The sequence below is a fragment of the Ascidiella aspersa genome, chromosome 8 (genome assembly GCF_963924565.1).
Source record: "Ascidiella aspersa chromosome 8, kaAscAspe10.2, whole genome shotgun sequence".
Lineage (NCBI taxonomy): Eukaryota > Metazoa > Chordata > Ascidiacea > Phlebobranchia > Ascidiidae > Ascidiella > Ascidiella aspersa.
In genome coordinates, this window is record NC_139454.1 from 22,826,997 (window position 1) to 22,852,833 (window position 25,837).

At 36.2% G+C, this 25,837-nt stretch overlaps 1 protein-coding gene and 1 long non-coding RNA gene across 2 annotated transcripts; one reads left to right on the forward strand and one right to left on the reverse strand.

Annotated features, from left to right (window-relative positions):
• Positions 1-9,639: 9,639 nt before the first annotated feature.
• On the reverse strand, positions 9,640-11,052 carry LOC146136912 (uncharacterized). The gene is made up of 5 exons (XR_014501626.1): positions 10,905-11,052; positions 10,642-10,828; positions 10,365-10,498; positions 10,233-10,292; positions 9,640-9,955 (listed from the first exon to the last, which is right to left on the reverse strand). It is a non-coding gene; the product is annotated as an uncharacterized LOC146136912 (long non-coding RNA).
• A 2,627-nt stretch (positions 11,053-13,679) lies between these two features.
• LOC146136913 (uncharacterized) lies at positions 13,680-20,760 on the forward strand. The gene is made up of 3 exons (XM_083395954.1): positions 13,680-13,893; positions 14,723-14,855; positions 19,709-20,760. The coding sequence occupies exons 1-3, from the start codon at positions 13,704-13,706 to the stop codon at positions 19,890-19,892; spliced, it is 507 nt and encodes a 168-aa protein (XP_083252080.1). The 5' UTR covers positions 13,680-13,703; the 3' UTR covers positions 19,893-20,760.
• Positions 20,761-25,837: the final 5,077 nt, after the last annotated feature.

A 25,837-nucleotide genomic window follows, 5' to 3' on the forward strand; every position in this document is an offset into this window, starting at 1 on the left:
TCTGTAATGTTGATGTGAAGTGTAGATGTTCCTGACGTACTTCCACTTGCTGTGGTGGAGGTTTGGTAAACTTGTGCAGATGTAACTGTGGTTTGCTCAACGTTGTTTCTGTTGTAGTAAAACGTAATGCGCAATAAGTTAAGATGTCTCGTAACAGAATGTTTGTAAGTACCAACCTGTTTCGATGACCCATTGCTCCTAATATGTAAAATTATTTGAAAAGCACTGTTGATTTGATCAGCTGATCGTTAAATTTAACATTTCTAATACTTTTTTTAACGCGCTTTTAAATTTTTAATGCATCATTATTTTTTCATTTTTAAAATTTATCCAAGAGCATATCTTTGGGCATTCGGATGTTTGAAAAACCTGCAGCAGTTATAAAGTGTAATAATTGCAAATACCTGAACCATCTGCATTGTGGCTCGTAATATGCCGAACAATTGCAAGTTACAGATGTGGCCACTTCAAAAGTTACTGGTAGAGGTGAAATGATGGATAAACTGACAAGAACCGAACCTGAAATCCATGCAAAGTGAAGATTTATACTTTGTATTTGGGTGTGGTATAATAACGGTTAATTAGCCCAAGCTAGTGAAAAAGTTTAAATGATTTTTTTAAATATTCTGACAACATTATGCAATATACTACTAAATGTAATTCCATTCGACTTCACGTTTACTAACCTGTTGAAGTTGTTTTTGTAACATTTGTGCTTAGAACTGAACCACTTGTACTTCTTATTTGTACTTCGTATCTTTTCATCGAATTCAACCCATTAATTGTGTAACTTGTTTTGATGGAATTAATTGTAGTGGAGTTGAAACTACCATCGACAGATCTCCAGTACATGAAGTATGACGTCACGATTTCCCCAGGAACATTTGTCCAGCTTATAATGATTTGTGTTTGTGAAGGTGTCAACCTTACATTGTTTGGTGGCGAAGGAGCTGCAGAAAAAGAGCAACATAAAAGTAACTATCTTTGTTCAAAAACCTAACGTCTATTCCTAACAAAGGTTTCAGCAACGTTTTTAAAAGATGTTAATAAGACGGTATTATAATTTCTATAGTTACATCGGTTTTAACTGGCAGTGAATTGTATTGTTAGCTTTCTGATGAAGCACAGTTTTATTCATAAATAAACACTTTAAAATCATAAAAAATGTTAGAATTTTAGGCAGTCAATGCAACACGAAAGTATGGCAGGTGCTATTTATGTGGAAGCACAAAAAACTTTGTAAATTTTCTACCCACTTATTGCGCGAAATTGAAAACAGCAAAACAATGACCAAGTAGGACATTCTAATCTATATAAAACAAAAGTATAAAATGCTTTCAACCTCAAATAGTATTTCTTTATTCATGACAGATAATTTTACAAAGGTATTACTTTAGCTAGCCAATACTACATAACAAAACTATACTAAAGCCATAGACGTTTCAGCAATAACTCATGCCATCATCAGTGTAAAAATCAAGTGAAGATAAAGACCGGAAAAAATGACAAAAAATAGCAGCGAAAACAGGGGATGTAAGGGTCAGTGCCTACCGCTAGGTATTAAAAAGATATAAAGGTGCCGAGGTTGTATCTATATTAAGTTCTGGTTTGTGATCATCAGAGACTCAAGCAAAAATGGCGATATATGTCATGCCGCGAACCAAATATTTCCGGTTTGTTGAAATTAACCTTATGTGTAGGATTTGCGAGCAAATGGGCACAAACTTCCGACTTAGGTGACGATTGGTGTTCTTTCATCTGCGTCTTTAAGTTGCGTTGCGTTTGGTCGATGTTTGTCTGGTTGCAGCTGCATCGCAGTCGGTACACCACGTTGGTTTTGTGGAGTAGCGATGGTGGATTTTTTAGAGCAAACCATGTGCTTTGACGTTTCGTCAACAAACCTTAGCTTAGCCTCGTCGTTTGTGCTTCGTTGAATAAAACGTTGGAGTTCTTATCTTATGTGTTGTGAATCAGGTCCGACAAATGGAAGTTTCATTACGCTAAAGCGCACATCTACAACAGGCGTAATTTCCTAATCATTTTTATGGTGGCGATTATTAAGGAAATTACGAAATAGCACGGTCTACAAATTTTCCTGGGATATCCACTGCCCAACATAAGACAAGAACTCCAACGTTTTATTCAACGAAGCACAAACGACGAGGCTAAGCTAAGGTTTGTTCACGAAACGTCAAAGCTGGCCACCTGGTTTGCTCTAAAAAATCCACCATCGTTACTCCACAAAACCAAAGTGGTGTACCGACTGCGATGCAGCTGTAACCAGACATACATCGGCCAAACGCAACGAAACCTTAAGACGCAGATGAAAGAACACCAGTCGTCACCTAAGTCGGAAGTTTGTGTCCATCTGCTCGCCAGTCCTGCACATAAGGTTAATTTCAACGAACCGGAAATATTGGGTTCGCGGCATGACAAATATCGCCTTTTTTGCTGGAGTCGCTGATGATCTAACTCCAACATCACACACCACAACTTAAAATAGATACAACCTCGGCACCTCTATATCTTTTTAATACCCAGCGGAACGCACTGACCCATAAATCGCATTTTTTCGCTGCTATTTTTGTCCTTTTTCCTTTCGTTTTTACGTTTTATCGCTTTTTCTTCATTTTTACACTAATGATGACATGAGTTATTGCTGAAACGTCTGTAAATTACAAAATGTCGATTTTATCGAATATTATGGCTTTGATATTTTTATTGAAATTACCAAAAAAAACGTGTATTGTGTTCCAAAACTATACTAATATTCGAATATCTACTTAAAAGGTGTGAACAAAGGGTATATGAAACATTAAAATTACTTAAACCTTTAAGTTTTATGCTATATGTGCACAAGCCAGAAGAAGTGATGAGATATCTGCAATCCACACTAACCTGTTGTTGTGGTACTTGAAGCTGCCCCACTTACAACCGATCCACTTCTAGATCGAACTTCAACGTTGTATTGTTTTCCAGGTGTTAAACCAGTGATGGTGGTTGTAGTTGTGCTAGAAGTAACGTCTGTTTGCTGAGCACTACCATGTTTCCAGTAAACCCTGTAACCCGTCACACCGGTAACAGCCGTCCAAGTCACTTGTATTTGTGAAGATCCACCAGTTGTTGAGGGGGTTAATGTCACCGAAGTCGGTTGCGCGGGGTTGCCTGAGATTCACGAGAAAGATTATAAATAATTGTTGGTTAAAAAGGTACAGTGTTTCGGATTTTACTACTTAACTTTTGACAACATGTTTAAATCAAGTTATTATTCACAACAGTTTTTATGGTTATATTTTCCATTCTTCATATTGATTTATTGTTATTCGTTGCTTTTTGATACTGTTTGACGGCCCGAAACGTTTATATCCTAATAAAAGAACACAGTTTACCGACTGTAAGTTGAACACTTGTTGAACCAGAACAAGTCCCAGCACTATTGCTTGCAGTGAACACGAAATCTCCGTTGTGCGACGAGGTGACGAAGTTGATGACGTAAGTAAAGCTCGTTCCAACGAAATTACTTTCAACGTTGGTTTTTGTTCCACCATGGGCAACAATCACGTTAAGAGGTTCGTTGTAAAAGCCATAAATGGTTCCTGTGAATATCAAATTGCTTCCCAATGTTGGTGTGCTGGTTGATGACGTCACTGTTATGTTGCGGGAAACTGCGTGTGTAAGAACAAAATATAATATGGTCGACTAATCAAAGACAAACTTTTGCTTTTGTTTTTCTAAAAACTTAATTCAATATTGAAAGTAAAAATGCTCCACGATATAGGATCTAAGCTGTACTCGCCCGATACTAGGGTGGTATCGCTACTCGTCCGATACTAGGGTGCTATCGCTACTCGCCCGATACTAGGGTGGTATCGATACTCGTCCGATACTAGGGTGATCTCGTTACTTGTCCGATACTAGGGTGGTATCGTTACTTGTCCGATACTATAGGGTGGTATCGCTACTCGTCCGATATTATGGTGGTATCGCTACTCGTCCGATACTAGGGTGCTATCGCTACTCGCCCGATATCAATACTCGTCCGATACTAGGGTGATCTCGTTACTTGTCCGATACTAGGGTGGTATCGTTACTTGTCCGATACTATAGGGTGGTATCGCTACTCGTCCTATATTATGGTGGTATCGCTACTCGTCCGATACTAGCGTGCTATCGCTACTCGTCCGATACTAGGGTGCTATCGCTACTCGTCCGATATTAGGGTGGTATCGTCCGATACTAGGGTAGTTTCGTGACAATCTGACACCAAACTTGTTTTAAACTATTGAAATAAGTTGACCTTAAAGCTACCAAAGGTTCCATGAACTAATCTTAACACACGACATTTTGTTTTTCTATCTTGATTAAAGTAGAAAATTTTGAGAATACATCCTTCGAAATTTAATAAGATGAAGAAATATTACTGCTTGTTATCTATGTTAACTGTAGACATCTTTTGTAAATTTAAAAGTTTGTTCTTAAATAAAAAAAATAGTTTTGCGTAATGAAGATTTGAACGACAGAATGAGAGCATCTTATGAACTCGGAAAAGATGTTTCAAAAAACTAATTGTGTAGCAATCAACTGCGAATTTTTTTGTGAAAACGAAATTATTCGAGATTGTTACACTATGTTCATGTTAAAGTCGTTTCAAATAATTTGTACACTAACGCAAGTGATTGTACGCCCCACGGCTTACAAATATTGCAGTCATCTGAATTCTGTTACAAATTATTTACTTAGTTTATTTCTACTAAACTGAGGTATCATGTAAACCAGGGGTCGGCAACTTTTTTTACTAACGGGCCAAAACTAAACTCAGAAAGGTCTCTGCGAGCCGCACAAAATGATAACCAAGAATTGTGTTACTAAAATGTTCGAACAGCTTTTAATCAGACGGACCTCGTATCTTTTTTGCACCTAACGTGTTTAATTACACTTAAGAAGGCAGGAAAGTGTTGGTGGAAAGCGCGAAAAAGCGTTTAAACCAATGGACGGCCGCGTCAACTTTTCTGCCGGTCCGCCAAATATTTACAATGTTATACCTGAATTGTAAAATGCAATATGTTGAAAGCTTGTGCATCAAATCTAAAACTTCGTCAGTTACGCAATTTGCAGCATTGTTACGTAACATAGAGTTAATGATCTACTTTGGACTTTATCGTGCGTCATAATGCTGCTTTATCGTACGTCACAAAGTGTTGTGCCCATCTGTTTAAAAGTAGGCTACAACTCGTTTAAGCCTTAAACTTAAAGATCAGTTTTACATGTATGTGAAAAACTTCAATACCACGTTTAACGCGTATGATATCAATTTTTAAATACGTTTTCCGTTTGTCCGCGACGCACTTGGCAGCCTTCCACGGCGCAACGGTAAAGAAGCGCTGATCTATATTTCAAAAGACAGCCTACAAACGTAAACAAACCGGTCGGTAAAAAATCATTCACGCGAAGCACTCAAATTTGTCGTTCTTACGTAGGTAAAATAGTAAAAAGTAGGCCTATTTGAAATGGACTCGTGTCTAGTTTATCAAAGAGGAGGAGGGCCTGTTGAATTACATTGGCGGATCCGGCCCGCGGGCCGTAGGGTGCCGACCCTTGTTGAATACTGACGAAAGTGATTGAACCCACGGCTTTCATATATTGCGGTCATCTGTATTGTGTTAGAAATCATTGACTTTGTTTATTTACGTTACCTTGATATTCACAAATGTAGTAAATTATTGAAATACACGAAATATCTTCCCATTTCCAAGTGTAAGTATAACTGCCTGGTGAGCCGGATCGTGTTCCAAGAAACATCATACAAGTTGTACTACCTCCAGGTCCACTTCCAATTCTCCATCCGTTGTATCCTGGTGTGGACCAGGTACCTCCTTTTTTAAAGATCAATAAAACAGTATTTTTTTAACCTTCCATGCATGATGTGCCCTTTATTTGGGCTCTTTAACTATTTATGCGCTCTGCTTACATTTTTGAAAAATACGTCGCGGAATGTCACTACGGAAATCTTGGTTGTTAAAATGGAAAATTAGGAATGTATGCTCATGGCCAAGAAGTTTTTATGCATTAGGTACATACTAGCCCACGCCAGACTTATATTGACAAGCTTCTTTTATTTATCGTGTTATTCTAGTAGGACCAACATAAAGAACCACATTTCCTGTTACATTTCAACTAGGGATGTTCGATACTTGGTATTCCGATAACGACACCGAAAGTCAATATTTTGCGTTGACAAATACAACGATTGCATACCAAATGACGTCATTAATATGACCAAACAAGCAAAAATGATGAAATTGCAGCAATGATAATTATTTTATTGGTATTAGACCGATTTTTGTCGTAACTAGCCTTTTTATTTTTAATGTTTAGTGTAATCTTTTACCGTTTAAACTGGAAAACTCAAATCATGGCTATAATGCACAAATTAACTTGATTTTAGATCAGCACCGATACGATCCTAGTATCGGACGAGTACCGATACTATAACGTTACGTCGGGTATCGTCCTAAATCTTTATCGCATATCCCTAATACTTAGTTATATCCAAACCTGATAAGGTTGCAAATATTGTTCCATCTGGCCATTTAAATTCGTTTCCTACACGTTCCCCGCCAATGTAAGCATCTATAAACATTTATTTTTGTTAGTTGCTTTTCAATTGACATTTACATTTAATTGTTTCTTGATACTTACAAACGTATGAACCTCCAGACCACCCGTTTCCCATCTTGTTGCTTGCGAGAGTGCTGAGGTGGTTTTGTGTTGCTTCGTCAGGAATACTTGCCAAGTTACCACCTCCATTGTTGCATGCTGACTTGGCGGGGGCTTGTTGTACCTGGCTGCTTGAAAGCACGAAGTTCCTTCCCTGGCATAATGCAGCGTCTATAACAACACAAAATGCTCTCAATCATTTTGCTGTCCATTTAGCCGGACACAATATATATATACTACGCCGGTTGCTGCAAATGTGATGCAAACGTATGACAAAATGTTGTTAACTTAACAAAATTGGAACAAAAATTGCTGATAGGAAATTTTCCCTAAAAAACTATTGCATTAATTCACAAATATTTGCTTTTTAATCTATTACCTATTGTTTCTGTTGTTACTTACGCAACCATTGACATAATGTTAAACATGATTTAGAATGGTCGGTGGCTATTTACTCCTTGACATCAAACTAAGCTAAATATTGGACCACAATGTATTTCGACAGGGTGAAATTGTATCACCAGCTAAATACCTGTTTAATTTAAACTATATACTGTAGGTCTAATGTAGGTCTACTGTAGGTCTTGAAACTATGACGGTATAATATACAAAATAATTATTTTAAAAACGTCCTATTTTTTGTTAAGAACAACACACAATACAAACCTGTTTGGTCGATCCAAACGGACGCTAACAATAACACAGATAAGAATAACATCGGGTAAAACACAGGCAAATATTTTAGTCGATGAAAACTTAAACTGTTTGAGCGCTGGCAATCTTACCTAAACCAATGATCATTTTGTATAGCCATGCTTTTCAGTAGGAAATACGTAGATGAAAAACCCACCTTGCAGTGTTGTAATAATGGCGGATATGACTGGAACAAGGACAATAGCAAACAACTGCGTTGACAGAGTGTTTAACACATCAAGTTGTTGCCCTCTTATATAATCTCAGTGCCAAACGTATTATACATGTTACTTGCAATAATAGCACCCACGAAGATGTTTTGCTTTTAAAAGTAAACGGCCCCACTATATAGATGTCCGATAATATCGGATCGGGGCCGATACTAGTTTCTAAGTAGTAGTATCGGTACTCGTGCCACACTAGGGTGGTATCTCTGCCGATCCGATACCACAATAATTTGCGCCGTTCAGCCATGTTTTTCGATTCAACATAGTTTTCGAAAATGAAAATATTACCATTAAAATTGTCAATTTGATCACTTTGTTTGACCAAAGCAATGACGTAATTTAGTATAGGATCAAATCGCGTAATTTTTTGCGCAAATTATCGGGTATTGCTATCGGAAAATAATCCTTATAAGTCATCCTTTTGAAAAAAGTTAATTTACGGTGATTCATATTTGTAAGAACGCTTGGCATACATCTTACCGTACCTGACAATTTGTCAAGGTGGTATAATTTTGTTTCCTATCACAGATTTATTTGTTGTTTAGTTTTGGTTGCAGACCCACAATGGTCAGAGGCATAAGGGGGCTGTATAAGACCAGCGCAAAAGACATAACAATATTTTTTGGATGATCCGAAATACCGAAATTATAATGAATCATTGGAGCATAATGGTTGGAGGTTGGAGTAAAACGTAATAAGAATATCAAAGCCCATACAGAAGTAGGTAGCATTTTGAACGTTTCGAATAATTCTTTATTCATTTTTATCATAGAGAGAATTAAGGCCCTGTTTCTTACAGTATAGTGAAAACAGATTTCAATTTTACGACAAAACTTTGGAGAACGCACATTACCAGTAGAAGTAGAACAAGTTACGAGATAATAATAAGTTAAATACGCAAATACAAGTGTTTTGTTTTAACAACGTTAAAACGCGTTGGTTGATTTCCGAATTATGATGCTTAAAGTTGCCGAGGCATGTGACGTCATCAAACAGTAGAGGTATGTGATTTATGTTAAATGATTCAACCATAGTAGGGCTACAAATAGACTTTGTAGGCGTCATACTTGCATTACGACTTACATGCAACACAAAAGGAACGAACATTCTATATCAGAACAGCACTTTTATATCAATCTAATTGCTTTGGTAGATTTAAAAAAAGTCGAATTTAGCTTAAACACGAAGAGAGAAAAGGTATAACATTTAATATTGCATTTTCATCCTGCTCATTTTTCTTCTATAGAATTTGTTCAGTTGTAATACGAATCATGATAAAAACAAATTCATTAATATTGTTGAACATTGATATTTACACGTATTTAACGCATAAAAAATATCGTTTTTTATCTAATTTTACAGATCATCATTGGGAAGCATATATTCAGTGGGGTGTTGCTCCATAAAATATGGGTTAAATATTTATACCACCATCAGGGGTTTCCATAAATTAGATTTGCGTTTGGTTTTGTAAATAAGTCGTTTTGTTGAACAAAACGAAACAAATCAAAGAATACGAAGTTTATTGAATTGTGATCAGCTCTAGAGCTGTTCTTGCAATAAGTTTTGAAAGATTTTTTAGCTGCGGGTTTTTAAGGTGGTAAAATGCACACTTAAGTTTACTGTCTGGTACATTCCTACATTTGTGTTTGTGGGTGGAATTGCACATTTTGTGACATTTCTGCCAAAATCGACAAACAACAAATGAAAGTTAGTGACACAATTTTGGAAAAGTAATATAACTTGGGGTAATTGAATAGCGAAGTAGCAGCAGCAAAATATATATTGCACATTGGAAACAAATATATATACCTAAATAAATAAAACAAAAAAAAATATTCAATTATGTGCTTTAAAACAGAACTAATATATGTAAGAAAACAGTGGGATTTAAACTTACCTGCAAAGTGTGACAGCGATGATTTATTATTGTATTGTAGGCTACACTTAACTCGGGCATTTAAGAACTTAACGTTTATGTGTTTCGTAGTCGGGAGATTTGACATAACAGTATACGTTTCATTGATCCATGTTTTTGTTAAGTTACTCTATTTGACTTTCTCGTACACAGATTGCACAACAACAGCATCACTATTAGCAAACTGCTCGTATGCTGTGTTTTCACTTGCACCAACTCCTTCCACGCTCTCAGCTCCAACATTTCCGTTTTCGTAAGCGACATTGTTCGACCCGTAGGCGACGGGAATGACGTAATCAGGATCGTCACCGGATGCTTTGATGACGTCAGCATTCGGGGAAGCTGCAAAGCTGGTGTTGACGTAATTGCTCATCAGTTCAAGTTGGCTTGATTTGATAAGCTATATTAAAAGTGCACAAAATTTGCTTAAACTTTCAACCATGAAGCCTTATTAATTGCATCAAGCGTAAGTTTATAGGTTTGGGTTACTTGACAAATGAAGTATTAAGGAAACATAGTTATACGGAATATTACTATCCTGTTGGCACATATTTTCAGGGTTGCTATCTGGATTTTATTGAAGTACAATTGTTTAAAGCGTTACATTGTATAAAGTTATACGCGCGAAATGTTTATTGCCAATATAACACCAACAGAAAATATGTGGGTAATATTACCTTTATTAGTTGGCGAAATTCATGTTGTTGCTTTTTGCCAAACTGCACCGAATTTGGTTTCTGTATTAAGAAGTATATTCGTGATAAGTTTGATTTAACGTTAAGAAACATTGTCTGTATAGTGTTTGTTACCTTGTAATAAAGGCAACAACAGCCGCACAAATGACAACTATTACAGCGCAGGAAACACCCACTGACATTCGGTTGTTTTTCGGTTGTTGAAATAGGCGTTGTTGAAATAGATGATGTTAAAATCTTTGAAGAATCTATATTTAAAAAATAAAATAAAAAAAAGTGTATAATTTGGGGGCAATAGGTTATTTATATGATACTATGATACAAGTATTTTATCAAAAAATTCTAACCACAAGGAAGTAGTTTTATTATTATTCTAAAATATTTTTATTACCTAGTTACAAGTAACATACGCCATCTACCGGAAAAATTGTACTTCTACAAGATGACGTCATAGGATGAAAATCCATTGTGATCGTTTCTCCTCGATTTATTGAAAAATTACGATTCATTAAAACTGAAGGTGTCAAAGCGACTTCAGAGATTTCACTTTGGTTTTTGATGCTTCGCTTTATGTTTAGCTGAAATTAAATATTGGAGCAAACAATTCAATGACTTCCTGTCTATAACAATAGAAAACAATAGAGCAACTCGAACCTTAGCGCTTAAGATGGCTGCTATAGTTGACTGGGGCATTGTGATTCTGACTTTGCAGATTTTATTTTCAAAAGTCAGTTGAGAAACAATCTTCTCAAAAACATCCGAAGTTGATCCAGAAACTGAAGGTGTTTGCGGAACTTTCCAAAAATCAAACAACAACTTGATCTAAGAATTAAATACATTAATGTTTTCAAAAATAACTTATGAACATAAAGTAATTGAAAAGAATGTTAATTAATATCGTAAATATCATTTATTTGAATATTGTATTTTTCGTTGCCAACCAGTTTTTGAAATGTTGTTGTGTAAATGTAATTCGTATAGAAACCGTTTGTTTGTAATTTTTAACGATGTTAATCAATTTGTCAGAACTTTGTGCAAACAGCTGAAAGTTGAAATTCCGTGAATATTTGGTTTCATCAATCCACTTCACAATTATTTTGTCGCCGTGGCATTTTGTAGCTTCAGTTAACCGAACCACTGAAATGGAAAAAAAGTGCTTACAGAATTAACCCAATACACATACAACACATACGATATGTAAATTGTACAACTAAAATAAACTGTTTGAAAAAAAAAAGTTGTACAAGTCAACATTTGTGTGAATTACCTACCGTTTATTCAAACTACTTGGTTTGTCGGAAAATGAGCTGAAGAACTTCAATTTAGATCAGTGGTCGGCAAACTGTGGGCCGCGGCCCAAAAGTGGGCCGCAGAGCCATTTTTAGTGGGCCGCGAGTTACTTTTGAATAGTTTAGTGTTATCACGTAGTTGTGGGCCGCGGCCCAAAAGTGGGCCGCAGAGCCATTTTTAGTGGGCCGCGAGTTACTTTTGAATAGTTTAGTGTTATCACGTAGTTGTGGGCCGCGGCCCAAAAGTGGGCCGCAGAGCCATTTTTAGTGGGCCGCGAGTTACTTTTGAATAGTTTAGTGTTATCACGTAGTTGTGGGCCGCGGCCCAAAAGTGGGCCGCAGAGCCATTTTTAGTGGGCCGCGAGTTACTTTTGAATAGTTTAGTGTTATCACGTAGTTGTGGGCCGCGTGATGGTCGTACATTCATTGCATCAGTGGTCGGCAAACTGTGGGCCGCGGCCCAAAAGTGGGCCACAGAGCCATTTTTAGTGGGCCGCGAGTTACTTTTGAATGGTTAAGTTTTATCACGTAGTTGTGGACCGCGTGATAGTCGTACATTCACTGCACTTTATTTTAAAAGTTGGTGTGGCATAGAATTTTTAAATTGTCTCAGCTTGGAAAGCCCTACGTGTCAAATGTGGCCCTGAGAACCGAACTATATTTTTTGCCAACTTTAACCATATATAAACGAACATTTTTTCGCGCTTCGCGCGTATAACCTTTCTTTTATAGTATGTTTTACATTATGACATGGCACTATTTCATGCATAAAGCCGCTGTGTAATATTTAACCTTCAAATCAACTATCCCGAATACGCAACTGTTTCGTAGTGGTTTTACGTAGTGGGCCTTTACTAGCTCTGAAAAGAGTACTTTGGGCCGCAACAAAATTTGCCGACCACTGGGTTAAGGTGTCGCGAAACTTTTTCATTTTGTGCCGGATAACTGTTAAGAATGGTGATCGCAGGCCGGAATATTGCAACAATCCAAGATGACAGGCCGGATTTAAAATTTTTTGTTCAACACAATTGACTTCATTACTATTAATGAAAAGAAACCCTAAAAAGTATTTTCTATAATATAAAATCAGATTTATGAAATCGCCCTTTAGGTTAATTTGTTTTGTGAATTTAGCTTAAATTTGCATCCGATTTTAAAAGCGAGGAAAAAAATTGTCGTTTTTTCCCGACTGGAATTTTTGTACAGAATTTACTGAAACAGCAATATAAATGGAACTGGAATCAACTTAAAACATGTAGGAAAGCGTCATTTAATATAAAATGGTCTTTAGTCGTGCACGAATAGTTGAATCAAGAATCTTCCAATTGAGCAAAAATCAGATTTTTAAAAAATCTCAAATCCACCATTGAGCGTTAAAAATTGCACACCAGGGCGCCACTTCATCCCGGTTGAGAAACACTGCATTCGGGAATAAAACTATTGTTGGGTGGTGTGGGCCAACTTTCAATTAACTCCGACTTCCGCGTTAAGACAAATCGCACAAAAGTTTAGCGTCATGGCGCTGAAACAAAAACACAATCGAAAACCAGTTTCCGTAGGAAGTCGCGATTCAAATAAAAGTCAGCCCAGCCAAAAAAAGAGTCATATATTTCCTTGGAGTTATTGCACGGCGAAGCACAAACTTTTAATTCAAGTTAAAAGCGAGGAAAAACTGTCGTTTGTTTTTCGACTGGAATTTTCGTTCAGTGTTTACAGAAATGGTACTGGAATAAACTTAAAAGATGTAGGAAAGCGTCATTTCATATAAAACGGTTTCTAATCGTGCACAAATAGTTGTATCAATAATCTTCCAATTGAGCAAAAATCAGATTTTAAAAATGCTCAAATTAACCTTTTAGCATTAGAAATGGTACACCATAGTTGTTTGTTTAATCACATTTAGTTGTAAGTTTAATCACAAGACCTTAGGCATAGTCAGGGTGTTTATGTAGACTCTGTACTGTCCAAGGTTAGTTTAGTATAAAATATGCAGCGAAGGCGCTTTTTGAAAGGTAGAAATTTTTACCAAAATGTTTTTATATTGTTTTGCAAAACCGGTTTATTACGTTTTATGTAACAAATCCTCTAGCACCGTCATCATTTTTTCATCACAACTTTTTTGACATGCAGATAAGTTAGCATCTACCCACAGAAATCTAGCAAAATGTACAAGATCGCCTTGACCTGCCTTCTGCTGGCTTGTGCTGCTTTCTACGCTGTGGAAGGACTCCAATGCGTTGATGGCATCACTGCTTCAATACCTGGGATCACCGCCAACCCGTCCAAGCCTGGCACAGCTTGCACAGGAAGAAACCAGAGATGTGCTAGATTGGAGGCTTCCGGCCGCCTATTACGTGAGTTCTTTCATGATTCGTCAATAGCTTAATTTGTTTAGTTATTTTTTACTTTTCCTCAATTGCTTGTCGCTTAAATTTGAATTAACCTATCCATTGTGGGCCAGGGACGGATTAGAGACCGTGACTTGGGCGTGGGGTATTAAATATTTTTCAACGATTACGTCAAGAAGCTATAAGTAACCGTAAGCCTACTCGCGCGCATCTGCAACAAAAATAGTTTGGTAAAGTGCGTTTTCTTTTATCGTTTTCGTTATAGGTTTGCCTATGAACAGCTTGACTGCAGAAGGTAACAAAAAAGGTTTTTTGTCAATGAGCTATGCCTTTAACATGTTTCGCACTGAACACAATAAGTACTTACAATATTTTTTTCACATTAGTATGGACAGAAATTATTAATAAACTTTTAAACGTTGGTTGTTTTATAAAACAATTTGAAATAATGGCAAATTTAAATTTTAATTGATTTTCGCCAAAATTGACAAACGTCTTCAGCAATTTAAAAAAAAAAAAAAAAGCTAGTTTCTTTTGAAAGTCTGCCACGGTTGCTATTCACTAACTTCAAAAAAAGAAGAAAGTCAAAAGATATACGAACAAGCTTGATAATATACTAAAAACGACCCAACAGAATGAATGTCATACGAGATACTAGACGTTTAGGAAACGTTACGAACATTAAGAGCTTAATAAACTGCAAGTTCAATTTTTTTCTCTCATTCAAACTCTTGCTTGTAACAGCCAAACATTGACAATAACATTAAAGCATTTTTTTTTATTTTAAAAATCAAAGAAATAATCTGCAAGTAGCAAATATTTTTGTATTGCACAGTTAAAGGGATTCAAGGTGTGTTTATGAAATGCGTCAACCAGGCTTCGTGCGAATCTACAAAAAACGCGGCTACTTGTGAAAAGGCGGCCATCGGTTTCCTCTCTTCAACAACAGCAAAGTTCTTAACTGGCCAGTGAGTGTACATTTGATTTTGTTTGATAAGCCATAGCATACCGAAAGTGTAACCATTACATTATTACTACATCATTAACATTAATATTACATCACTAATCTTTATTTGCAGTGTTGGGGTCACAAATTAGTGTCTTAACTGTTGTATTTAACATTTTTGCGGGCGTTAAACTTGTTTTTTACTACTAACCGCTCGCATTGCGTCACAATACCTAAAAAGTGGCGTGATGTTTACTGCGCTAAAGCCACTAATCTCTATTTATAAAAGCGTTAAGTTAAAATAGTAACTAATAGTCAACACATCTAGGTATCGGCTGAAAATCGATATATATTCCAAAATAGCGGGCAGCACAGTGTGTTCGTGTTTTGCTCAGAATGTTTAGGGCTATAACAGAATTTTGCGCTTGTCTACATTCCTACGATAATTATTTTTCTAAAAAAACGAGATGTCAAAGGTAAAATTGTGAGAAAGGCGTAAATAAGTAGGAATAAATATAATATTACTAATAATACTGTACCCACCTAAACCCAAACGCTAACTCTCACCCTAACCATACATTGTTAGCAATATAAACCCCCGGACAAAACGTGGCAGGGTTCTGGACCATCAGCGCCCATAATTTTACTATTTGGTTTAATGGCGTTTCCCAAGAAACGTAAATTACATGTCAAATCATTCGAAAATTAGCAGATAACAGCAGAGCTACGAAGTCGGACTCAAGTAAGACTAAGTAAAACTACCGGAGTCCGACGTGCGCATGCAAATCTCGAAAGTAATAAGGCAGCAAACTGTACATTGTTAAGGTGGAATAGCTTATCGTGGCATATTTTCCATGGGCCCTATTAGTGGATTGCTGCATATGCATCTTATTTTACTTATGTATAAGTTGCTGAAAAACAGGATGTATAGTCGGAACCAGACTTGGGGCTTGACAAAATCGCACAATTAGATGGAGTCGGGCTCGGGTTCAACTTTTTGGCCGAATTCGGACGTTATTTTAACCGAACCTATAGCTCGCATCAAAAGAAACGAAAATATAGCTCGCATCAAAAGAAACGAAACTATAGCTCGCATTGAATGAAACGAACCTATAGCTCGCATTAAAAGAAACGAATCTATAGCTCGCATCAAAAGAAACGAAACTATAGCTCGCATCGAAAGAAACGAAACTATAGCTCGCTTCAAAATAAACGAAACTATAGCTGACATCTAAAGAAACGAACCTATAGCTCGCATCAAAATAAACGAAACTATAGCTCGCTTTGAATGAAACGAACCTATAGCTCGCATTAAAAGAAACGAATCTATAGCTCGCATCAAAAGAAACGAAACTATAGCTCGCATCGAAAGAAACGAAACTATAGCTTGCTTTGAAAGAAACGAAACTATTGCTCGCATCAAAAGAAACGAACCTATAGCTGACATCTAAAGAAACGAAACTATAGCTCGCATCAAAATAAACGAAACTATAGCTGACATCTAAAGAAACGAACCTATAGCTCGCATCAAAATAAACGAAACTATAGCTGACATCTAAAAAAACGAACCTATAGCTCGCATCAAAATAAACGAAACTATAGCTGACATCTAAAGAAACGAACCTATAGCTCGCATCAAAATAAACGAAACTATAGCTGACATCTAAAGAAACGAACCTATAGCTCGCATCAAAATAAACGAAACTATAGCTGACATCTAAAGAAACGAACCTATAACTCGCATCAAAATAAACGAAACTATAGCTGACATCTAAAGAAACGAACCTATAGCTCGCATCAAAATAAACGAAACTATAGCTGACATCTAAAGAAACGAACCTATAGCTCGCATCAAAATAAACGAAACTATAGCTGACATCTAAAGAAACGAACCTATAGCTCGCATCAAAATAAACGAAACTATAGCTGACATCTAAAGAAACGAACCTATAGCTCGCATCAAAATAAACGAAACTATAGCTGACATCTAAAGAAACGAACCTATAGCTCGCATCAAAATAAACGAAACTATAGCTGACATCTAAAGAAACGAACCTATAGCTCGCATCAAAAGGAACGAACCTATAGCTCGCATCGAAAGAAACGAACCTATAGCTCGCATCAAAACAAACGAAACTATAGCTGACATCTAAAGAAACGAACCTATAGCTCGCATCAAAATAAACGAAACTATAGCTGACATCTAAAGAAACGAACCAATAGCTCGCATCAAAATAAACGAAACTATAGCTGACATCTAAAGAAACGAACCTATAGCTCGCATCAAAATAAACGAAACTATAGCTGACATCTAAAGAAGCGAACCTATAGCTCGCATCAAAATAAACGAAACTATAGCTGACATCTAAAGAAACGAACCTATAGCTCGCATCAAAAGAAACGAAACTATAGCTGACATCTAAATAAACGAAACTATAGCTGACATCTAAAGAAACGAACCTATAGCTTGCATTAAAATAAACGAAACTATAGCTGACATCAAAATAAACGAAACTATAGCTGACATCTAAACAAACGAACCTATAGCTCGCATCAAAATAAACGAAACTATAGCTGACATCTAAAGAAACGAACCTATAGCTCGCATCAAAAGAAACGAAACTATAGCTGACATCTAAATAAACGAAACTATAGCTGACATCTAAAGAAACGAACCTATAGCTCGCATCAAAATAAACGAAACTATAGCTGACATCTAAAGAAACGAACCTATAGCTCGCATCAAAAGAAACGAAACTATAGCTCGCATCAAAATAAACGAAACTATAGCTGACATCTAAAGAAACGAACCTATAGCTCGCATCAAAAGGAACGAAACTATAGCTGACATCTAAATAAACGAACCTATAGCTCGCATCAAAATAAACGAAACTATAGCTGACATCTAAAGAAACGAACCTATAGCTCGCATCAAAATAAACGAAACTATAGCTGACATCTAAAGAAACGAAACTATAGCTCGCATCAAAAGGAACGAACCTATAGCTCGCATCGAAAGAAACGAACCTATAGCTCGCATCAAAACAAACGAAACTATAGCTGACATCTAAAGAAACGAACCTATAGCTCGCATCAAAATAAACGAAACTATAGCTGACATCTAAAGAAACGAACCTATAGCTCGCATCAAAATAAACGAAACTATAGCTGACATCTAAAGAAACGAACCTATAGCTCGCATCAAAATAAACGAAACTATAGCTGACATCTAAAGAAACGAACCTATAGCTCGCATCAAAATAAACGAAACTATAGCTGACATCTAAAGAAACGAACCTATAGCTCGCATCAAAAGAAACGAAACTATAGCTGACATCTAAATAAACGAAACTATAGCTGACATCTAAAGAAACGAACCTATAGCTCGCATCAAAATAAACGAAACTATAGCTGACATCAAAATAAACGAAACTATAGCTGACATCTAAAGAAACGAACCTATAGCTCGCATCAAAATAAACGAAACTATAGCTGACATCTAAAGAAACGAACCTATAGCTCGCATCAAAAGAAACGAAACTATAGCTGACATCTAAATAAACGAAACTATAGCTGACATCTAAAGAAACGAACCTATAGCTCGCATCAAAATAAACGAAACTATAGCTGACATCTAAAGAAACGAACCTATAGCTCGCATCAAAAGAAACGAAACTATAGCTCGCATCAAAATAAACGAAACTATAGCTGACATCTAAAGAAACGAACCTATAGCTCGCATCAAAAGGAACGAACCTATAGCTCGCATCGAAAGAAACGAACCTATAGCTCGCATCGAAAGAAACGAACTTATAGCTCGCATCGAAAGAAACGAACCTATAGCTCGCATCTAAAGAAACGAACCTATAGCTCGCATCAAAAGAAACGAACTTATAGTTCGAACTGAAACGGATAAGTTTCTGCTAAGTTGCGAATAAATATTACACAATTTTTTTAATTCTCCCAGGTTTATCAGTGAGTAAGACAGCTTTATAAATACGCTAGTCTAACAGAATTCTGAGGTATATGTGTGTAATACGAGCTAGCAAAATAATTGGCGCTGGTCTACAATCCTACCACAACGAATATTTTTATTTAAGTTAGGGTGCGGGTTAGCATTTGGGTTAATAAATATAATAATGCTTGACCCACCCACACCCAAACGTTAACTCTCACCTTAAGTCAAAATTTGTGCGGAAATTTATTAATTGTTTAAACGCCGTGGTAGAATTATAGACCAGTGGCGAATCTTTCTAAACAAGTAATAAAGTAACTGTGCGGCTACCGCTTACACCAGTCTTAGCAGCTACTGTAGCTGGCTGCCATCAAAACGTTCAGAAAACCACGTATGATGCAATAATCCAGGTTGCCACATGAAATGCTTATGATGCAATATTTCAGTCATGATTGAATCGAAAATACTTGAAAAATGAAACGAAAAAAGTTCGTTTGCGCAGGATTGACTTTAGAGCGACCAATTTTCGACCCTACGCGACCCATGTTTTGGTCGCCACTCATACTTTGAGAACCACTAAAAAAAGTATGAAGTCTGCGATGGTTTTTCTAATGATATCTTTCATTAAAGTATGGACAACTACTAATTTTCTGATGTATTTACAGATGTAGGCTATGTCTTCTGAAAATTGTGTTTCGGAAAATTGAACTTTATAAAATCGTTGTTGGCAACATAGCAAATCCTGACATATTTTATCAAATGTAACGCCGTTTTCCATCTTCGTTAACAGTAAACTTCAGCTAATAAATCGAAAGCAATTTCTAGCGAAAACAAATTTACATTTTTCAATTTTTTTCTGCAGAAAAAAAAATACAATGTTTTAATCCTTTAAAGTAACGAAAACTAAACCACTTTTCCAGATCCTGCAAGACAGCTTGCTGTATGACTGACAATTGCAACTCAAAGAGCATTGCCGAAATCAAAGCCATGACGACAGCAGCCCCGACCAGGGCCCCAACAATGTCAACCACTAGCGGCACTAATATTGCTGACGTCAGCATTACTGTGCTTCTCTTGTCTGTTTTTGCCAATTTGCTAGCTTAAAACTTTGCAATTTTGTACGTTGCACAGAATGTATTTTAACCGTTCATCTTTTATATCTAAGTAAGCACTAAAAACTCTTAAAATTGAGATTCTAAAATTACAAACCTTCTCTATCATCAAATAATGTATATTACTGTTAGTTTGCTTCATTTTGCTTTTAATAGAGTCTTATTGGCAATAAAATTATTTGGTGAAAGGTGAAAAATAATAGATTAGGTGTATTGGTAGAACCGTATATTAAATATACCAGGATCTCAAAAAAGCAAGGTTTGTAATAAAAATGCAAAATACCAAACTGCTTGTTAAAAGCAGCAAAGCGTTTCATTGTCAGAAATTCTCAATGTAATTGCACTAATCATTCAATTTCACGAGAAATGCCAAAGACAAGTTGTCTCTGCTGACAATTAAAGTATTTTTCTCCCTGGCTAGTGAATTGCTTAAAAAACAACTAAACTGTAAATAAATATAATAGCACAGTACTTATTGACATTACCAACTTATAAAAGGTCTTCTAATCTAGCTAAGAACACTTTTACGAGTAGCATTAGAACCGTTCAGTTTTATTGGCGCCCTTGCTTTTTATTACAACCTAACAAACGACAGACATAGTGCTATTTTTCACATTTACAACAACATATTGAATAACAACTTGGCATGACAAATACGATTGACAGTTTTTGTATTTATGTCATTTTTTTACTCAGAAACAACAAAAGTTTATTTGCTTTTGCAGAGGTCTTTTTAATGTTATGCGAAAGACTAATGTAGCATTTAGCCTACTTTTACGTCACTATACACGTGACCATTGTCCACTGACGTGTGACCGCCGCAGCTAGCGAATTGCCTTTCCGCATTTGACAATTCATTCTACTTTATACGTCTTACTGATTAGCGGCTTGAATCACCGCTCTGTTTATCGCTGTATTTCTGAGATTTGTGAATATACTCTAAGAGCAACTATCTACTGAGTGGATTGTCTTTGCTTAGAGTACAAGAAGTTAAGGACAGGTATTCTAGCGGCCTGCTCCTTTGGAGTAGGATGAAGAACTTGTAAGAGACTTAGGCAGCCGTCGGCCCTCGTCTACAGGGTCAGCAGCCTTCTTATAGCTCCCTACGAACTCTCCACGCTTCAACTAAACAAAATAAAACACAGCTTAAGTAAGATTCAAGCTCATAAATAAAATTACGACTACTTATATGAGGATTTTAATTTTCTTGATAAATTTTAACTGTGGTCTGCATGCTACAAACACATTTTAACTGTGGTTTGCGATTCAAGCAATGTTTTGCCTTGGAGTAAGTTAGAACAAAATAGTGAGTGTAAGAAATCCTACGACATATTGGGCAAAGAGAAGATACGGGCTTGCCACTCAATTTCATGAAGTAAATTGGAATACATTTAGGTTTTTACTTAAACTATTATGAATGCCATGATTGATACAATAGCCTGGTCAAAACACAAAAATTAAGCTGAACAAAATATAAATGGCCATTTAAATAAAACTCAAAGTTTAAAAACCCGAGAAAAAACAGAATCACACATTTTTAAAACATATATTTCGCAAATCGCTCTTTTGTGGACCACTTAATTTACTTGCTCAAGCATGTTACACTTATATAGACACATATAGATGCTCTAGTCCGCCTCTATCGGCCAAATGTAAATGACATATGAACCGCTAGCAGCGCTAAAGACTGTTTTCTCATTGGTCTGGTTAAGGCAGTGGTCGGCAAACTGTGGGCCGCCGAGCCATTTTTAGCGGACCGCGAGTTACCTGTGGATAGTTTAGTGTTATCACGTAGTTGTGGGCCGCGTGATAGTCTGCACTTTGCAAAAGTTGGTGTGGCATAGAATTTTTAAATTGGCTTAGCTTGGAAAGCCCTACGTGTCAAGTGTGGCCATGAGAGCCGAACTATATTTATTGCCAACTTTAACTATATGTAAACGAAATTAATTGAGCGCTTCGCGCGTATAAACTTTCTTTTATACTATGTTTTACATTATGACATGGCACTGTTTTGGGCATCAAGGCGCCGTGTAATATTTTACTTTCAAATTAAATATCCCCAATCCTCAACTGTTTCGTAGTGGTTTACGTAGATGGCCTTCAGTAGCTCTGAAAAGAGTACTTTGGGCCGCAACAAAAAAAGTTTACCGACCACTGATTTAGATATTCAGCTGACGCTAATTTCTTGGCATACATCTTACCGTACCTGACAATTTTTAAGGTGGTATAATTTTGTTTCCTATCACAGATTTATTTGTTGTTTAGTTTTGGTTGCAGACCCACAATGGTCAGAGGCATAAGGGGGCTGTATAAGACCAGCGCAAAAGACATAACAATATTTTTTGGATGATCCGAAATACCGAAATTATAATGAATCATTGGAGCATAATGGTTGGAGGTTGGAGTAAAACGTAATAAGAATATCAAAGCCCATACAGAAGTGGGTAGCATTTTGAACGTTTCGAATAATTCTTTATTCAGTTTTATCATAGTGAGAATTAAGGCCCTGTTTCTTAGTACAGTATAGTGAAACAGATTTCAATTTTACGACAAAACTTTGAAGAACGCACATTACCAGTAGAAGTAGAACAAGTTACGAGATAATAATAAGTTAAATACGCAAATACAAGTGTTTTGTTTTAACAACGTTAAAACGCGTTGGTTGATTTCCGAAGTATGATGCTTACAGTTGCCGAGGCATGTGACGTCATCAAACAGTAGAGGTATGTGATTTATGTTAAATGATTCAACCATAGTAGGGCTACAAATAGACTTTGTAGGCGTCATACTTGCATTACGACTTACATGCAACACAAAAGGAACGAACATTCTATATCAGAACAGCACTTTTATATCAATCTAATTGCTTTGGTAGATTTAAAAAAAGTCGAATTTAGCTTGAACACGAAGAGAGAAAAGGTATAACATTTAATATTTGTTCAGTTGTAATACGATTCATGACAAAAACAAATTCATTAATATTGTTGAACATTGATATTTACACGTATTTAACGCATAAAAAATATCGTTTTTTTTCTAATTTTACAGACCATCATTGGGAAGCATATATTCAGTGGGGTGTTGCTCCATAAAATATGGGTTAAATATTTATACCACCATCAGGGGTTTCCATAAATTACATTTGCGTTTGGTTTTGTAAATAAGTCGTTTTGTTGAACAAAACGAAACAAATCAAAGAATACGAAGTTTATAGAATTGTGATCAGCTCTAGAGCTGTTCTTCCAATAAGTTTTGAAAGATTTTTTAGCTGCGGGTTTTTAAGGTGGTAAAATGCACACTTAAGTTTACTGTCTGGTACATTCCCACATTTGTGTTTGTGGGTGGCGGTGCACAATTTGTGACATTTCTGCCAAAATCGACAACCAACAAATGAAAGTTAGTGCCACAATTTTGGAAAAGTAATATAACTTGGGGTAATTGAATAGCGAAGTAGCAGCAGCAAAATATATATTGCACTTTGGAAACAAAGATATATACCTAAAGAAATAAAACAAAAAAAAATATTCAATTATGTGCTTTAAAACAGAACTAATATATGTAAGAAAACAGTGGGATTTAAACTTACCTGCAAAGTGTGACAGCGATGATTTATTATTGTATTGTAGGCTACACTTAGCTGGGGCATTTAAGAACTTAACGTTGTTTATGTGTTTCGTAGTCGGGAGATTTGACATAACAGTATACGTTTCATTGATCCATGTTTTTGTTAAGTTACTCTATTTGACTTTCTCGTACACAGATTGCACAACAACAGCATCACTATTAGCAAACTGCTCGTATGCTGTGTTTTCACTTGCACCAACTCCTTCCACGCTCTCAGCTCCAACATTTCCGTTTTCGTAAGCGACATTGTTCGACCCGTAGGCGACGGGAATGACGTAATCAGGATCGTCACTGGATGCTTTGATGACGTCAGCATTCGGGGAAGCTGCAAAGCTGGTGTTGACGTAATTGTGACGTGAAGGTTGAGCATTGCCAATGTCAGAATCGTAGTCGTTCGCTGCAAATAATGTTAACATCGCTAAACTTGTTGTTAATCGCAGTGGAGTCGATTAAAAAAAACAGAGTCCGACGTCATATAACTTAACCCCCCATATGCTAATCCACCTTTGAAATTTACAGTCTGTGGCTTTATTAGTTTTCAAACTTGACACTGCTCATCAGTTCAAGTTGGCTTGATTTGATAAGCTATATTAAAAGTGCACAAAATTTGCTTAAACTTTCAACCATGAAGCCTTATTAATTGCATCAAGCGTGAGTTTATAGGTTTGGGTTACTTGACAAATGAGGTATTAAGGAAACATAGTTATACGGAATATTACTATCCTGTTGTCACATGTTTTCAGCGTTGCTATCTGGATTTTATTGAAGTACAATTGTTTAAAGCGTTACATTGTATAAAGTTATACGCGCGAAATGTTTATTGCCAGTATAACACCAACAGAAAATACGTGGGTAATATTACCTTTATTAGTTGGCGAAATTCATGTTGTTGCTTTTTGCCAAACTGCACCGAATTTGGTTTCTGTATTAAGAAGTATATTCGTGATAAGTTTGATTTAACGTTAAGAAACATTGTCTGTATAGTGTTTGTTACCTTGTAATAAAGGCAACAACAGCCGCACAAATGACAACTATTACAGCGCAGGAAACACCCACTGACATTCGGTTGTTTTTCGGTTGTTGAAATAGGCGTTGTTGAAATAGATGATGTTAAAATCTTTGAAGAATCTATATTTAAAAAATAAAATAAAAAAAAGTGTATAATTTGGGGGCAATAGGTTATTTATATGATACTATGATACAAGTATTTTATCAAAAAATTCTAACCACAAGGAAGTAGTTTTATTATTATTCTAAAATATTTTTATTACCTAGTTACAAGTAACATACGCCATCTACCGGAAAAATTGTACTTCTACAAGATGACGTCATAGGATGAAAATCCATTGTGATCGTTTCTCCTCGATTTATTGAAAAATTACGATTCATTAAAACTGAAGGTGTCAAAGCGACTTCAGAGATTTCACTTTGGTTTTTGATGCTTCGCTTTATGTTTAGCTGAAATTAAATATTGGAGCAAACAATTCAATGACTTCCTGTCTATAACAATAGAAAACAATAGAGCAACTCGAACCTTAGCGCTTAAGATGGCTGCTATAGTTGACTGGGGCATGGTGATTCTGATTTTGCAGATTTTATTTTCAAAAGTCAGTTGAGAAACAATCTTCTCAAAAACATCCGAAGTTGATCCAGAAACTGAAGGTGTTTGCGGAACTTTCCAAAAATCAAACAACAACTTGATCTAAGAATTAAATACATTAATGTTTTCAAAAATAACTTATGAACATAAAGTAATTGAAAAGAATGTTAATTAATATCGTAAATATCATTTATTTGAATATTGTATTTTTCGTTGCCAACCAGTTTTTGAAATGTTGTTGTGTAAATGTAATTCGTATAGAAACCGTTTGTTTGTAATTTTTAACGATGTTAATCAATTTGTCAGAACTTTGTGCAAACAGCTGAAAGTTGAAATTCCGTGAATATTTGGTTTCATCAATCCACTTCACAATTATTTTGTCGCCGTGGCATTTTGTAGCTTCAGTTAACCGAACCACTGAAATGGAAAAAAAGTGCTTACAGAATTAACCCAATACACATACAACACATACGATATGTACATTGTACAACTAAAATAAACTGTTTGAAAAAAAAATGTTGTACAAGTCAACATTTGTGTGAATTACCTACCGTTTATTCAAACTGCTTGGTTTGTCGGTAAACGAGCTGAAGAACTTCAATTTAGGTCAGTGGTCGGCAAACCTTGGGCCGCGGCCCAAAAGTGGGCCGCAGAGCCATTTTTAGTGGGCCGCGAGTTACTTTTGAATAGTTTAGTGTTATCACGTAGTTGTG